The 18,204-nt window shown below is 39.0% G+C and overlaps 1 protein-coding gene across 1 annotated transcript in view; it reads right to left on the bottom strand.

The window, feature by feature from the left end:
* The window catches only part of PCCA (propionyl-CoA carboxylase subunit alpha), a 404,157-nt gene that overhangs the window by 377,355 nt on the left and 8,598 nt on the right, over positions 1-18,204 (bottom strand). The window contains exons 2-4 of the mRNA XM_055335978.1: positions 16,064-16,141; positions 5,465-5,512; positions 5,290-5,358 (exon numbers count right to left, since the gene is read on the bottom strand). Of these exons, the coding sequence (XP_055191953.1) occupies positions 5,290-5,358; positions 5,465-5,512; positions 16,064-16,141 (195 nt within the window). The remainder of the gene's footprint in view (positions 1-5,289; positions 5,359-5,464; positions 5,513-16,063; positions 16,142-18,204) is intronic.

The following is an 18,204-nucleotide window of genomic DNA, read 5'->3' as shown; positions in this document are numbered from 1 at the left end:
ATAGCTGGCCTAGTTGTTAGAGCACCTTCATCTTGCGGTCATGAGTTCAAGCCCCATGTTGGGTGCAGAGCTTACATTTAAAAAAATAATAATAAAGTAAAAAAGACATTTGGAGACAAGTGGGGAAATGTGAATATAGTTTTCATATTAGAATATTCTATAGAAGAACTGGTAATTTTCCTAGCTTTGATAAGGTATATGTAAGAAAATATCCTTTTCCTGGAAATAAATACTGAAGTATTTAGGGGTGAAATGCCACAATGTCTATATCTTACTTTCAAATTCTTTAGCAAAATTAAAAGCAAAGAAAAAATAAGAAACGTAATAGTTATTTATATATATATATATATATATATATATATATATATATATATATAGAGAGAGAGAGAGAGAGAGAGAGAGATACAGATATTAGGAAATGTATCAAAATGTTAACTGGTGAATCCAGGCAAAGGGTACACAAGTATCACTGTATTGCTCTCCTAATTATATATTTGAACAAACACAGGAATATAAATGTCCATTAATATGAAAAGGTACTCAACATCAATATTCATCAGACAATTTAAACTACAATGAGATAACACATAATGACCAATAGAATAGTAAAAATCAAAAGGACTGATAAGACCAAGTATAGCAAGGACATGGAGCAAAATGAACAGTTACATGTTATTGGTGTGAACATAATACAGCATGACCATGAAGGGAAACTGTTTGATAGCTTCTTATAGTTAAACATGCATCTATTTGTGCCAGGAATCAGCAAAATACCACCCACCTACAGGCCAAATCCAATCTAAGGACAGTTTTTTTATAGCCCACAGTTTTTACATTTCTAAATGGTCATAAAAGGGGCACCTTGGTGGCTCAGTGAGTTAAGAATCTGCCTTCCGCTCAGGTCATGATTCCAGGGTCAGGGTCATGGAATGGAGCCCTGCAAAGGACTCCCAACTCTGCAGGGAGTCTGCTTCTCCTTCTCCCTGGGCCCCTGTACTCCACTTGTCCCTCTTGCTATCTCTCTCTCAAATAAATAAAATCCTTTTTTTAAAAAAAGGGGGAAGGTCATTTAAAAAAAAAAAAAAAGAACATACAAAGGAGATCATACAAAGGAGACCTGCAAAGTCTAAAATATATTTACTCTCTAGACAAACAGATTTACTATCCAAACAGGAAAAGGCTGCTTTGCCTCTCATCTACTCTATGACCTAGCAATTCCACTCCTAGGTATTTATCCAAGAGAAATGAAAGTATATGTTTACACAAAGACTTGTACTAGATTGTTTAAAGAAGTCTTGTTCACAATAGCTAAAAACTCGTGAGTGGATGTGTCTAATTATTTGATAAGATTATCCCAAGATTAACACAGAAGAGCAAAAAAGGAATACTGAAAACAATACTGAAGAACAGGACAGGGCCGAAAGGGTACCAGTGAAAAAACAGCATAATTATCTTCAAAAGCCAATTTCTTTCCATTACACATTAATCGTTTGCAAGGTAGTTAGATTTGTGAGACTTATCACTTAATAGTTGGAGTAACTGTTAGCCTTTTTCCCCTGCTTAACTGTTAAAAAAATTAGTTGTGAAAATTATTAACCTGCCATTTAAAAACAATCAACTGTTACAGTAATTTCCTACTGCAGTATTTACATTTCCATTTATGAAATTAACCTATGAAGCACAAAAGATTTCCCTACAAGTTACATTATAGATGCTTGCCTCCTGAAAATAAACACTACGACATTAACAAGACATCTGAATAGCACATCTGGTTCATATTATTCATATCGAAAAGCTGATTAAATATGATAATAAATAAATAAATAAATAAATAAATAAATAAATAAATAAAATAATAATCTTTCTGATCACATATTAAGGAAGCAAAATAAACTGTTAGAGGAATTCACCCTTTCTCGAGGCTGACACAGACAGCAAATAACAGATTTGGCTCTACTGCTGAGGCCTAAATTAAACTTTGGATATTCCAACTATCATTATCATCCAAAACTGTACCTTTCTAGTAAAAGACTTAAAGCAGGTCATACTTAGAGGAAGTTCTGAGCATGCATTGCTTCAATTGTGGGACCTGGGAAACCTTAATCTAAATTACGTACTCTAGTATCTTGTAGACTTTTCTCCATTGCCGCCAAAAAAGTAACTAGAAGTCTTTAAAATATAAAACTAAACCATCCCTGCTTTAGAAAGATATGAATGACCATCTTAAAACTTAGACCAAAATAAATAAATAAATAAAAATAAAAATAAAATAATTAAAAAAAAAAATAAAACTTAGACCAACTCTTTTTAAAACTAGCTTTTTCCAAGCCTGGAAAGTAACAGTCCACCTATAGATCTGAATGTTATGGGTGAGAATCTGTGTTCTGTGAATAGAGGTACCTGGATTCCCCCAAGAGAAAGATTTATGTGAACACCTGCATCTGAGAATGCATCGGTACTTGGATTCCCCACAAGAAAGATTTATGTGAACAACTGCATCTGAGAATCTGCATTCAAACAGAGACAGAAAGTAGCAAGCACAAATTGGTTTATTAAACAGCAAGTACACTCTCAAGGTGGGAGAGCAGGCAGGCTCCCAGAGGTCCAGCGGCCTCTAGGTTGTTTTGGGTTGGATATTATTGGGTCTCTCTGGGCTGGGAGGAGCTGTGATGGACAGTGGGATGGTCTCTAATGGGTGGGGGACGGTTGGGAGAAGGGAGTTTTTGACCCTACAAGGTTTGTACCTGATATAACAAGGCAGCCTTTCTCCATTGGGGGGCAGGGGCCACTCTACCCACAATGCAAATATATTATTATGAGGTTATAATGGGGTTACCGTGGAGCAGAAATGGAAGAGGAGAACACATGTTCTCCACCTGAGGCTCTTTGGTCTGTCAGTCCCAAGGTCTTGGGGAAGCCACAAGGTCAGGATGTTGTGCTCCTGGACTTTTTTTTTAAGATTTTATTTATTTATTTATGAGAAACATCGAGAGAGGCAGAGATATAGGCAGAGGGAGAAGCAGACCCCCTGCAAGGAGCCCGATGTGCAACTCAACTCCAGGGCCCCAGGATCACACCCGGAGCCAAAGGCAGATACTCAATCACTGAGCCACCCAGACATCCCACTCTTGGACTTTTAATGTGTAGCTCATTTATCCCCATCCTTGCCTCCAGCAGCTCCTGTCTCTATCATTCCTCTTGAAGAATCTGGGACTCTGCCTCAGAGCACTCCATCCACTGGCCATGTCTAGCTTCTACCTAACAAGAACACAAAGCTTCAAACTTAAGAATGGGAAGAGACAGTCATGCTATTGGGACTTAGAATACCAACACTGAAATATAAATGTGAAAAAAAAAACAAAATATAAATAATTCTGGACTATCCACGCCAACAGTCATCTTCATGAGAACACAGAATAGAGAATTAACTATTTTGATATAAGAAAAATAAGTGAAAGGTTATTATCAGACTTGATCTAAAAACAGCAATTGTCCACAATTCAAATCTTTTTTTCTCTCAATTTACCCATGAATGAAAACACTTCGTGAGCTAACACAATGAAAACACAATACGACAAAAAGAGGGGCTTAAAAAATAAAAATAAAGAGGGGCTTAAGATTTTTTCTTTTTTTAAGTAATCTTTCCACCCAACGTGGGACTCAAACTCACAGCCCCAAAATCAAGAGTTGCACACTCCACTGACTGAGCCAGCCAGGCATCCAAAGAAAGAATTTTAAATCTATTATTAGTCTGATGCAACACAAACTTTTCTGTAAAGGAGTTTGGTGTTGATAAATGCCTTAGTTTACCAAACAAGAAAGAGATTAAATAGTTTTCTCATTATTTCAGGAGTATCTTTTGTTTTTTTTAAGATTTTATTTATTTATTCATGAGAGACAGAGAGAGAGAGAGGCAGAGACACAGGCAGAGGGAGAAGCAGGCTCCATGCAGGGAGCCTGATGTGGGACTTGATCCCAGGTCTCCAGGATCACACCCTGGGCTGAAGGCAGCGCCAAACCGCTTAGCCACCGGCATTGCCCTTCATGAGTATCTTGTAAGGAATATAAACTACTATTGAAGCTGTCAGTTAAAACAAATTATTAGTAAAAAGGCGAGAAACAAATATAAAAAAAAAAAAAGAAAGAAAAAACTACAGACATAAAATAAATTTAATTGCTTGATTTAATTGCTTTTAAGTAAAAGATAATGATTTTAAATATATCCATCAAATAAACAAGATAAATACTTAACCTTTATTTTCAGGAAATTAGAGTAGCTTGCAACAGTTCTTTTTTTTAAAAAAAAGAAAGTCACAATAAAGCTAAATGAACAACAGTTCTAGATAAAACAAGTAATCACAAATATTGGAAATCTTCTGTATATTACTATACAATAAAAGTTGCCATTACCAATAGGTTGTTACCAAAAGCAAGAATGAAAAACAGTAACTTACATTAAAGTACAGCTACTAATTTCCTCCCCTAAAGTTCCAATAATTTACATTCTTTTCTCATGGGATTTTTCTCTATTCTTTCATAGTTTATTACTGCTAAAAATGCCTGCTGTGGTAAAAATCCCCAATAAAACTATATATCAGGGGATCCCTGGGTGGCGCAGCGGTTTGGCGCCTGCCTTTGGCCCAGGGCGCGATCCTGGAGACCCGGGATCGAATCCCACATCGGGCTCCCGGTGCATGGAGCCTGCTTCTCCCACTCCCTCTGCCTATGTCTCTGCCTCTCTCTCTCTCTCTGTGACTATCATAAATAAATAAAAAATTTAAAAAAATAAAAAATAAAACTATGTATCACTCATTGCTTTATACTATTCCTTGTGTTCATGTCCAGTTATTATTTGCCTATGTTTCATTTATCAAACTATCCACTGAACACGACAAAGCATTTAGGAAGTTTAAACAATTATAGCATTCCTTTAGTAATATTAGAATTTATCTGTGGGAAAATGTGCTCTCATATGGCAGCATAGTATATAAACATTTCATTGATCTTTGAATCAAACTTCCTCCAGCTTTGCTCAAATCTACTTGGTGGTCAGCAATCAGTCCAGCAATTTTTAAACTCTAGGTTTTTAAAACCTCTGGGGGAAGAAAAAAGACACATATAAAGACATTATGATACTTCCATTTTGCTTAATATACAAGTGAATGATTAGATTTTTTTGTAATTGTGCACACCCACACAATTGGGTGGGGGAGGGGACACCCACATTTTTACTTTTTTTTTTTTTACTCCAAATAAGTCCTGATCCAAATAAAGCAAAAATATACTTACAGAACTAGCATCAACATCACTGTGGATGGCGACCGTCTTAATGCCCATCTTCTTACAAGTTTTAATAACCTATTTTAAAATATATAAATGTTATCTATTAACAGAGATTCGGATTTAAAGGGATTTCCTAATAATAAACTTCACAAAGTAAAATGGAAGATTAAAATCTACTTACCCTACATGCAATTTCTCCTCTATTAGCAATAAGAATTTTATCAAAAGTCTAAAGAGAGAAAAAAACACATATAAGAAATTGTTACTCTCACTTTGGAACCAGAAAACAAGTTTTCCCACAACACTGGACATGATCCTTAAAAAAACATTTCTTCTTACAGTAGTATTAAACATCATACATATGTTCATCCACAACCAGGTTGCTACTAAACTCATCTGGTAGGATCCCTATAATGACTCTGTTAAGGGATCCCTGGGTGGCGCAGCGGTTTAGCGCCTGCCTTTGGCCCAGGGCGCGATCCTGGAGACCCAGGATCGAATCCCACGTCGGGCTCCCGGTACATGGAGCCTGCTTCTCCCTCTGCCTGTGTCTCTGCCTCTCTCCCTCTCTCTCTCTCTCTCTCTCTCTCTCTCTCTGTGACTATCATAAATAAAAAAAAAAATTTACTCTGTTAAAGCATCACTAATTAAGTTTAGTAAATTATAAGTGGACTAAATTTATAAATTTGATTTATAAATTCTCTTTCCCAAAGATAAACTTCAAATGATATTTCCAAATGCTAAAATACTTTAGACAGAATTCCTTGGCCACTTACTCAATAATTTATATTCTAAATTCAGGGAAATTCTAAATGTCATGAGTTGATTATCGAAGGAAAGTCTGATACAATTTTTATGCCATCTCTGTTGGGCATTAAATGATACTTTCAGTAACTCAGAATAAAAATTAAATATGCTTATATCTAAAGATTCCCAGACCACGCAGGTTATGCTATTTGAATACACTGTTAAGTTTGAATAACCACATTTTGAAGCAGCTGAGGCCTCATAATAGAGTAGTTCCATTCTGTGGGGAGCTAGAAACCTCAATTCCAAGCCCAGCTTTCCCACTAATCATACCTGAGTTGAAGCAAATCAATCTCTGTAGGTCTTCCCTCCCACATATAAATTGGTAGCATTCTAAGGGGAAACTATTTCATAAGGTTCTCTATTCTAAAATTATACAGGCTAAATCCTTTTAAAGAAACACACATTATAAGTAATCTGGACAAGTGGGTAAGTGAACTGTTATAAGTTAAATAGAACTATAGAAATAGTTTTAGTTATATTTCTAAAAGAAAGTTAAAGCTATATATGACCTTAAAAGTACTCTTCTGTAACTGAAAGCAATATTTTAACCCAACACAGAGTCACAATCTCAGAATTAGAAAAGGCTTTCAAAGTCTTGGTTTAACCTTTATGTCACATATGGCTTATTCCACCAAATTGAGACAAACCTCTGGCTTAAAAATGGGTAAACTCCTAATCTGATAGAAACCTGAGTCATTCAGAGCCTTGAGCAGATGGGCCCTTAAAATACCCTAATCTCACCTCAAGCCTGAGACTGCAAAATCATCTGCCATTCTATACCCAAATGGTCATGGTAAATCCCTGCTGAACAGTAAAAATATATGAAGAAAAAAGTATTTATACTTTTGGGTTTTTTTTTTTCAGTACTTATACTTCTTTGAACTGCATTTTAAAATGTGCATTTTTATAGGTATCAAGCAGATGACATCTGATAAAAACAGAACAATGAAGTTACACATTCAGCAACTGTTACAGCAAATATAACAAATTATAACATCATAGGGATAAAGAACTCCATCCTAATTTTTATCTGAGTGGAAGAATATGATTAAGAGCCAGTATGGAATCAAAGTGCCCAGTTTGGGATCTCAACACTACCATGTTTCTTGTATAAGGAGGTCGCCTTTTTTTTTTTCACCTTCCAAGTTTTTATTTAAATTCAAGTTAGTTAACATATAGTGTAGTACTAGTTTCAGGAGAATTTAGTGATTCATCCCTTAATCTAACACTCAGTGCTCATCACAACAGGGCAAGCTACCCTTCATGACCCTCATTTCCTGGTATGTAAAATGAGAGTAATAACAGCACTTGCCACAAGAGGCTGCAAGGACACGAATTAACACTCAAAAGTGTTTAGAACAGTACCTCGCACATAATATATTCTGAAGAGGTGTTAGCTATTATTATTCACTCCTTTGGGCCACACACCACACCAGCTGTAACAAATCTAGGTGTGTGAGTGAACCTAACAGGAAAAAATCTATATCAAAACCAATATCTGACCTAACACACCTTCTCTGTGCAGAGCTTATAATGGTAAATCTTATGTGCAACTTGACTGGGCCACAGGGTGCCCAGATGAAACATTATTTCTGAGTGTGTCTGTGAGGGTGTTTCCAGATGAGTCTAATAATATGTGCATCGGTGGACTCAGCCCCGTGCACTGCCCTCCCCAATGTGGGTGAGCATTATCCCATCCATTAACAGAACCAAAGATAAAAAGTAGAGGAAGGGAGTGTTTGTTCTGCAGTCCTGATTGAGTTGGGACATGAGTCTTCTCTTACCTAGGGGCACCACTGGCTTCCATGTCCTCAGGGCTTTGGACCTAGACTAGAATTACACCACCAGCTTTCCTGTGTCTCTAGCTTGCAGGGGGGCAGAGCATGAAATGAGGCCTCCATAATTGTGAGCCAGTAGATCTCTATATATCTCCTACTGGTTCTTTTTCTCTGAAGAACCCTAACTAATACAGGACTATTAATACCAATTAGTGCACAAGCTAAATAAAGCTGATGATATCAACTTTCCATACATAAGACATTCTTGTAAATAAACACATGTATGTGGTTCAGGGTTTAAAAGGTACAAAAGGAAAAAAAATAAAAATAAAATAAATAAAAGGTACAAAAGGGAGGGGAGCCTGGGTGGCTCAGTGGGTGAAGCATCTGCCTTCGGCTCGGGTCATGATCCTAGGGTCCTGGGATTGAGCCCTGCATTGGGCTCCCTGCTCAGCAGAGAGCCTGCTTCTCCCTCTCCCTCTGCTGTTCCCCTTGCTTGTGCTGTCAAATGAATAAATAAAATCTTAAAAAAAAAAAAAAAAGGTACAAAAGGTGATAGACTTTGGAGACACCTAGGTCTTTGCCCCAAAGGCAACTGCTATTACCCATTTCCTATATATTCTTTCAGATAAGCTCTACATATAAAAGAATATAACATACAAATAAATTTATACCAACTTTAAAATTCCCCTCTGCATCAAAAAATTACAGGGAAACATCAAGTGCATTTGACAATGTCAATGTACAAATATGGCACAATCACAACAAAGTGTGGTAATTGCTACAATATGACTACATCCAGAAGGCTACATACAGCCTTTGCAGAGAAGGATGTGCACAGAGTTCTCTACAAAGGCTGGGACACTGAAAGCAGAAGATGGCACTGAAAAACAAGTAATTTTTTTCACAAATTAATTTGAGGGGGGCAGGGTCGGAGAGGGAAAGAAAGAATCCCAGGCAGACTCCCCTGATGTGGAGCCTGACATGAGGCTTGATATCACAACCCTGAGATTATGACCTGAGCTGAAATCAAGAGGTGGTTGCTTAATCAACTGAGCCACCCAGTGCCCCAACAAGTAATTTCTAATACAGCTGAAGCACAAAATACGTGCAGGGGAGTTGTAGCAAACAAAACAAGGGTAAAAGGGGCCAGATTATGAAAGGATTTATATGCCATTAAGGAACTGGACTTTATCTTGTATGTGGAAAGCCACAACATATAAGACACTAAAGATATTCTAAGGGAAACAAACAAAACCACCCTTAAATCAGGAGGCTATCAGGTACCATGCAAGATAAAGAAGGAACTTTTGCAGCAGTTGTTTTATAAGTGTGCTAATGATGTCACCCAGGGTAAGAAACACACTAGAGATTTCATGGAGGTAATTTTTTAATTCTCTCCTTTTATTCCATTCTCTATCCTCCTTCCTTCTTTCCCTTCCACATATTTAGATCTTCACAGCTGGTGTCTAAAACCACCAAGGACATTTTACTCTGTTCAGAGCCTGAGAGAAGGGCTAGGCTGGCCCATTCCCTTGGGTACTTGAAGGAACAATCATAGAACACCAAAGGGTAGTAGTCACTTACCAACACTTCTGAGAAGGGGTCCAGCACAGTAGGTAAATCCACTGCCTCAGGAGAAGCCTAGGCTTGAGTTTATACCCCACTTACACTTACTATCTGTGGATTTTAAGCCTGTTTCAAATGTGTAAAACCAAGTTGTAAAGACTAATATGAAGCAGGGGTGCCTGGCTGGCTCAGTCGATTAAGTGTCCAACTCTTGATCTCAGATCATGTCTTTTTTTTTTTTTTTTTTTTTAAGATTTTATTTACTTGAGGGGGGATGGGGCAGAGACACAGGCAGAGGGAGAAGCAGGCTCCATGCAGGGAGCCCGACATGGGACTCGATCCTGGGTCTCCAGGACCACGCCCTGAGCTGAAGGCTGCGCTAAACGGCTGAACCATCCGGGCTGCCCTAAGCTCAGATCTTGATCTCACTGTTGTCAGTTCAAGCCCCACACTGGGCTCTATACTGGGCATGGAGCTACTTAAAAAAAATTTTTAAAGACTAATTCTTTGGGCAGCACAGGTGGTGTGATCCTGAAGACCTGAGATCAAGTCCCTCATCGGGCTCCCTGCATGGAGCCCGCTTCTCCCTCTGCCTATGTCTCTGCCTCTCTCTCTCTCTCTTTCTCTGTGTGTCTCTCCTGGATAAATAAATAAAATCTTAAAAAAAAAAAAAAAAGATTTTATTTATTTATCCAGGAGAGACACAGAGAGAGTAGAGACATAGGCAGAGGAAGCAGGGGAGCCTGATGCAGGACTCGATCCCAGAACTCCAGGATCATGCCCTAAGCCAAAGGCAAACACTCAACCACTGAGCCTCCCAGGCACCCCTAAAAACACTAATATTAAGTAGCTAATATTTAGGACACATACTTTCTCTATGCCAGATACCAGGACAAATCCCTTCTGTGTACTCTTCCATTTCATCCTCACAATAGTCCTAGGAGTTCAGTTGAGAACATCCTCAATTTACAAATGAGAAAACTGAGGCTTGATGAGGCCAAATCACTTGCCTAAGTCACTTACAAAGTTCACAGGGGGAAAGCCAGAGTTCACAGACCTATTCAGGTCAAAACACACCACGATGTGACATGATAAAAATATAATGGTGCAAGCTTTAAATACTGCATTAATAATTATAAATAAATAAGATCAAATTTGCCATGCCAGGCATGCCATAGTACTATACTGGCTCACACTTACTTAAGGCCTACTAAAACCTAGTCTTTTTCTAAGCAGGTTACCTTTAAACCTTCCCTATTCTCTTTTTTTTTTTTTAATTTTTATTTATTTATTTATGATAGTCACACACAGAGAGAGGAAGAGGCAGAGACACAGGCAGAGGGAGAAGCAGGCTCCATGCACTGGGAGCCCGACGTGGGATTCGATCCGGGGTCTCCAGGATCGCGCCCTGGGCCAAAGGCAGGCACCAAACCGCTGCGCCACCCAGGGATCCCAACCTTCCCTATTCTTGTGAACATTCCTGAGACAAGGTGACATGCTTTATAAAACAAGTCGAGAAACAGTATTTTTAGTAATGATTAAATTTTACCTGACTTCAACCTAATGTGAGTCACTGGTAAAATGTGGAGTAAGAAAGGAGTCAAAGGCAAGTTCAGATGAGAATCAATTTTTTTTAAATTTATTTATTTAACAAATACATTTTATCAAAGATCACATTACCTGTACTTAAGACAGGAACAATAAACAACAACAAAAAGTACAGTATTTAATGAATGGCTATAAGAAAGAATTCCTAGAAGTTGAAAGGCTCAATTAAATGCTGCCCTCAGTGCCTGGCTGGCTCAGTAGTAATCTCAGGGTCCTGGAACCAAGCCCTGTCAGTGTCCCTGCTTCTCAGGGAGCCTGCTTCTCCCTCTGTCTCTCATGAACAAGTAAATAAAATCTTTGGGACGCATGGGTGGCTCAGCAGTTAAGCTAAGCGTCTGCCATCAGCCCAGGGCATGATCCTGGAGTCTCTGGGATCGAATCCCACATCGGGCTCCCTGCATGGAATCTACTTCTCTCTCTGCCTGTGTCTCTGCCTCTCTCTCTCATGAATAAATACATAAAATCTTTAAAAATAAAAAATAAGGGATCCCTGGGTGGCGCAGCGGTTTAGCGCCTGCCTTTGGCCCAGGGCACGATCCTGGAGACCCGGGATCAAATCCCAGGTCGGGCTCCTGGTGCATGGAGCCTGCTTCTCCCTCTGCCTGTGTCTCTGCCTCTCTCTCTCTCTCTCTCTCTGTGTGACTATCATAAATAAAAAAATAAAATAAAATAAAAATAAAAATAAAAAATAAAATAAAATAAATAAAATCTTAAAAAAAAAACATGATGCCCTCAAGTGAAGGGCAAGCCTTCAATTTGGCCCAAAACCCAACACCTGTAACCACCATTAGGTGCCAAAAAGTATCATAGACTTTTTCATAACTGAGCACATGATAGAGTTTCTCTACAATTACCTCAAGCAAATGATGTGGGGAACAAAGAAAGGCAAAAGTATCGAAAAAATTAAACTTCCTTACAACTTATGTCCCACTGACAAGTACTCTGGACAGAGTGACCTTTTTCCAGGACTCAACAGCCTTTATGTTAATATTAATACTTTGCTAGAGGCAAAAGGCAACCTCAGCTTAACATGAACCCCACCCCCAGGATCCCGTAAGTCTTCTTTGGAAACCTCCTTTATCACTACCCCCACACCAAGATACAGGTTAGCAATCATCCTCCGAACTTAGCGCCCACTGATATCCATCTGAAGGGTCTTCTGACTAAGGTTACACTAGACAGTAATAAATGACCCTTCAAGGTCCAGAAAACCTCGCTTCTAAATTCCTTAGGCACTTGCGCTATCCCTGACCCTCTCTCAACTTGAAAGTATATGATCAGTCCCTCCTCACAACCCCACTACAGCTTTTTCTGCCCACAGGTCCTGTCCCTGTTCTTTAATAAAACCATCTTTTTTGCAGTGAAGACAATCTCAATAATTCTTTATTGACCGTTCGCTCCCAGACCCCGAAATCTCACATCAGCAGGGATAGTAGGCAGATCTGATTTCAGACATTTACAACAAAACATGTACCTTTGTGGATTGGGGGGAGAGGGGGTGTCTCCTAAACCAAAATAGTTATACACATTTATTTTTTAGTAATTAGCAATGGCCACCAATGTGAGGGGTGAATCAGCTATTTCTTTAAGCTCACTATGAGGTTATGGCAAAAACAAATTTCAGACCCAACTCTGCCACACATACACACATTTATAAACAGACATAGAAAGGATCTTAAAATCTGCTGGATAAGCTCAGTGAAGTCTCAACTTCCTTCACTCTGTAATGCTCCAATAGCCTGCATGAAAGGTTCACCTGAGGCAATACACTGATATTCTGATTTAGTTAACCATACTGTCGGACTCAAGCTTGGTGAACCCCCAGACAAGCAGCTGCACACAGGACTTCATTTAGGGATCAAGCTTAGGTTCTATCCTTAAAGGTAAAGAATGGAAGGCCAACCAGACTGTTACATTCTAATTCAGTGGCTAAGAATTGATATGAAGTAATAGCCAGAACACCTATCTTGCATACCACTAACTTCATCAATGACAACCCATTTCTAACACCTATTATGCTAATGAGAAAGGCTCCCAGAGTTAACAGGGAGAAAGACAGCTGAACTCTTTGTAGTGTTCTACACTGCCCCCACTCTGGAACGTGACCTCTAGTACAAATACTAGCTAACCATGCCCTAGAATGTCTCTAGTTAGCACAGCTCACTACCTCTAGATTGAACTCAACACATGTGTATAGAAACACACAGGGATCCCTGGGTGGCGCAGCGGTTTAGCGTCTGCCTTTGGCCCGGTGCGCGATCCTGGAGACCCGGGATCGAATCCCACGTCGGGTTCCTGGTGCATGGAGCCTGCTTCTCCCTCTGCCTATGTCTCTGCCTCTCTCTCTCTCTCACTCTGTGTGACTATCATAAATAAATAAAAATTGAAAAAAAAAAAAAAAAGAAACATACAGACTTACATGTACCTCAAGGTATACTGTCTATGCTGAAGTTTCATATTAAACTATGGATTTGGGCAGCCTGGGTGGCTGAGCAGTTTAGCACCACCTTCAGCCCAGGGTGTGATCCTGGAGACCCTGGATCGAGTCCCACGTCCAGCTCCCTGCATGGAGCCTGCTTCTCCCTCTGCCGTGTCTCTGCCTCTCTCTCTCTCTTTCTCTTTCTCTGTGTGTCTCATGAATAAATAAAATCTTTAAAAATAATGATAATAAAATAAAATAAACCAGGATTTCAGGGCACCTGGGTAACTCAATTGGTTAAGCATCTGACTCTTGGTTTCAGCTCAGATGGTGATTTTATGATTCTTGGCATAAGCTCCACGTAGAGCTCCATGCCCAGCAGAGACTTTGCTTAGGATTCTTACCCTCTACCCTTCCCCCCACACTCTAATAAATAAATCTTTTTTAAAATCATGGATTTCATAACAGAAGTGTATTATAGCTAATTCATCTGGACTACTACTGTCCAATAAAATAACCACTAGCCACATAAGGTTACTGAGCTCTTTAAATGTGGCTAATCGGGATCCCTGGGTGGCGCAGCAGTTTAGCGCCTGCCTTTGGCCCAGGGCGCGATCCTGGAGACCCGGGATCGAATCCCACGTCGGGCTCCCGGTGCATGGAGCCTGTCTCTGCCTCTCTCTCTCTCTCTATCATAAATAAATAAAAATATTTAAAAAATAAATAAATAAATAAATGTGGCTAATCAAATCAGGATGCCAGAATTGTAAATTATACATCGGATTTAGAAAGTTTGGTACAAAAAAAACAAAAAGAAGAAGAAAAGTATCTCATTGATACTTCTTATTTTAAGATTTTATTTATTTATTTGAGAGAAAGAGAGCATGAGTTGGGAGGGGGAGGGAGGCCCAAAGGTAGAGGAAAAAGCAGGCTCCCCACCAAGCAGGGAGCCCGAAGCAGGGCTCAACCCCAGAACCCTAAGATTGGGCAGCCCTGGTGGTGGCCCAGCAGTTTAGTGCCGCCTTCAGCCCGGAGTGTGATCCTGGAGACCCGGGATCGAGTCCCACATCGGGCTCCCTGCATGGAGCCTGCTTCTCCCTCCGCCTGTGTCTCTGCCTCTCCCTCTCTCTGTCTCTCTCATGAATAAATAAAATATTAAAAAAAAAAAAAAGAACCCTAAGCTCATGAGCTAAGTCGAAGGCAGATGCTTAAACAACTAAACCATCCAGGTGCCCTGATACTTTTTATATTGACTATATATTGAAATAACACTTTAAATAATAGTTAAAATACACTACTAAAATTAATTTCTTCTGTTTTTAAGGTTTTATTTATTTACTCATGAGAGAGAGAGAGGCAGAGACACAGGCAGAGGGAGAAGCAGGCTCCATGCAGGGAGCCTGATGTGGGACTCAATCCTGGGACTCCAGGATCACAAACTGGGCTGAAGGCAGGCGCTAAACCGCTGAGCCACCCAGGGATCCCCCTCTTCTGTTTTTTTTTTTAAATGTGGCTATTAGAAAATTTAAAATGATCTATTTTCTGCAATTGTGTCCACATTTTATTAATATTCAACTACAATGGTATAGATCCTTTCTCCAAACCTCCAGATTCCTCTGAGGAGTTTTATTTGTTGTTGTTGTTGTTGTTGTTGTTTTGAGGAGTTTTATATACTTCAAGAGATGATTAGATCATCAGCTACTTCATTCTCAAATAACCATTCACCAGTTTAACTTCATGACATTCAAATTGAACCATCTCTTAACCAAAACTCCCTCCTGCCCTATTAGAGGCCTTCATTGTCACAAATTACATATTATCTCCACAATCGCCACTTCTAGGTCTGCTCTTTCTCCTATTACAAGCCCCAACCATTATGCTATTATATCAGGATTTTCACTGGAATTCTCTTATCCCAAAATTTACAATATATAAAATTGCTTTCGGGACACCTGCGTGGCTCAGCAGTTAAGCATCTGCCTTTGGCTCAGGGCATGATCCTGGAGTCCCCAGATCAAGTCCCACATCAGGCTCCCTGCATGGAGCCTGCTTCTCCCTCTGCCTGTGTCTCTCTCTCTCTCTTTGTTTCTCTCATGAATAAATAAATAAAATCTTTTTATAAATAAATAAATAAGATAGATAAATAATTAATTAATTAATTAATTAATTGAATTTTCAAAATTAATCCTATAGGGGTGCCTGCATGGCTCAGTCGGTTAAGTGTGCTCATGCTCTCTCTTTCTCTCTCTCTCTCTCTCTCTCACTATCTCTCTCTCAAATTAGTAATAAAATCTTTGAGAAGAAAAAAAAAATCCCACAAATATTAAGTGAAAAAAAATCAATAGTCAAAATCTCTCAAATGCCCAATATTATGTTATTCTGCTAAAAACAAGGGAAACATACTAAAATGAATTCAACTTTTTGGTACAGATACCAGAATTTATGACTCAGGTTGTGGCCCACAATGAAAAAACCTATGATGTTAGATCAGTAATTATATAGCATTAATAAAATTTAATCTGTCCAGTGAACACAGCATGGGGACAAGAAAGTGAAACCATTATAACTTTGCTATTCAAAGTATTTAAATACTTACTTTTTCATTAGAATCATATCCTGCTGAACAGAAACTACGGGTCACCATTAAGTGCTGTCTTGAGTAGTGTGGAACATACTACAAAAAAGAAAGAAAGAAAAGAAAGAAAGTTACAGATACTTGAATGGGCTTTAAAAATATTTTTCTCTGGGCAGCCCGGGTGGCTCAGCGGTTTAACTCCTCCTTCAGCCCCAGACGTGATCCTAGAGACCTGGGATCGAGTCCCACATAGGGCACCCTGCATGGAGCCTCCTTCTCTCTCTGCCTGTGTCTCTTATGAATAAATAAATAAAATCTTCAAAATATATTTTTTCAGGGTAATTTTTCCAGTATGCTTCTACCTAAAATATTTTACCAATCAACAGATGTAGTTCTGGGCAGCCCCGGTGGCACAGCGGTTTACTGCCGCCTGTAGCCCGGGGTGTGATCCTGGAGACCCCGGATCGAGTCCCACATCGGGCTCCCTGCATGGGGCCTGCTTCTCCCTCTGCCTGTGTCTCTGCCTCGCTCGCTTGCTCTGTGTCTCTCATGAATAAATAAAAATAAAATCTTTAAAAAAATAAAAAGCGGGATCCCTGGGTGGCGCAGCGGTTTAGCGCCTGCCTTGGGCCCGGGGCGCGATCCTGGAGACCGGGGATCGAGTCCCACGTCCGGGTCCCTGCATGGAGCCTGCTTCTCCCTCTGCCTATGTCTCTGCCTCTCTCTCTCTCTCTCTCTCTCTCTCTCTCTCTCTCTCTCTGTGACTATCATAAATAAATAAAAAATTTAAAAAGAGGGAAAAATAAATAAATAAATAAATAGCTAGCTTAAAAAAAAAAAACAGATGTAGTTCTAAGCCACATGCCATAACTGTGGAAGATAAATCATAACCACAGACATTTCCTTTGGCGCACAAAAGAAACCAAAAGGCATCGGAAGGATCTCTAGGAAAGTAAAGTAAGAGTCAATGGGTCAATCTTAATTATAGTGAAATGATGGTTACCAAAGGGGAGGAGAATTAAGCAGTGATGAGCACCAGGTGATGCATGTGATTGTTGAATCGCGCCATACTGTACACCTGAAACTAAAAACACTGTATGTTAACTGGAATTAATTAAAACTTTAAAAAACAAAGCCAATGAGTCAAAATTTGAAGAAAGGTCTAATTATGCAGACTGACATGGCAAAATCATAAGGATATATCCCATACAGAACTTTATACAACATAAAACAAGAGTCTTGGTCTTCAAAGAGTTTCCATTTTAAGAGACCAGAAAATAAGGCAATCAGGCAATCAGTAATACCTCTTTTTTTTTTTCAGTAATACCTCTTAGAACTTTCTAAGAAGACAACACAAATAAGCAAATGTTTTTATAGCACCATTTTTAAATAAACTCAAAGATTCATATAATTTTTGTAAAGCATCAAGCCCCAAATTACAAAATGTAATCTTAATACAAAAGCAAAGGTAATAGATAAGAAAGATACACTTTATACAACGAAGCCTACACTATCATGTAAAAGACTAGTGAAGATAATGGTCTAAGACTGAGAAACACACTCTGTATTCCATCCTTTTAAAGACCAAAACTCACTCTTTCACAACTTCAGACATCCCAGTAAATTCAAGAGTTTTTAGCCCAATTTTAAAAATCAAAAAACAGAGTCTCAAGAATTTTAGTTGGTCAAACGTCCTTGGGCTAGGATGCAATGGTTGCAAAATTTAAGCACAGATCATTCAAAGCACTCTGGAGTTTATTTCGAGAATAAAAAGATAATGGCACCTCACATTAACACCAATGTGTCTGCAAAGATATAACTCAGGGAGAAAGAAAAAAAAAAAAACTTTACCAGGAGTGTTTAACCACTCTATGTGCCCAAACAAAAATTTAGTCTTCTACTGCCTTCAGCAGAAGAATTATAATTTAGCAACTTTACTCCTACATCAGATTTAATAGGATAAAGGTAATACTTCTTCCCTGGGAAAATCAGATCTTGTGTTTACAGCCTCAGCCGAAGCAGAACACAAACTAAGAAAACAAATTCTGAGAATAAAGAAAACCAAAAGCTCCCTGGGAATTTCTTATATTTATTTTGCTGCAAGGCAGTACTGGGATATTTACACAAAGTAAATAGCACACCAGCTTCCTATCCATTTTATA

The sequence above is a fragment of the Nyctereutes procyonoides genome, unplaced genomic scaffold (genome assembly GCF_905146905.1).
Source record: "Nyctereutes procyonoides isolate TBG_1078 unplaced genomic scaffold, NYPRO_anot_genome, whole genome shotgun sequence".
Lineage (NCBI taxonomy): Eukaryota > Metazoa > Chordata > Mammalia > Carnivora > Canidae > Nyctereutes > Nyctereutes procyonoides.
The sequence above is the reverse complement of the archived record's forward strand: the minus strand, read 5'-3'. Positions and strand labels throughout refer to the sequence as shown.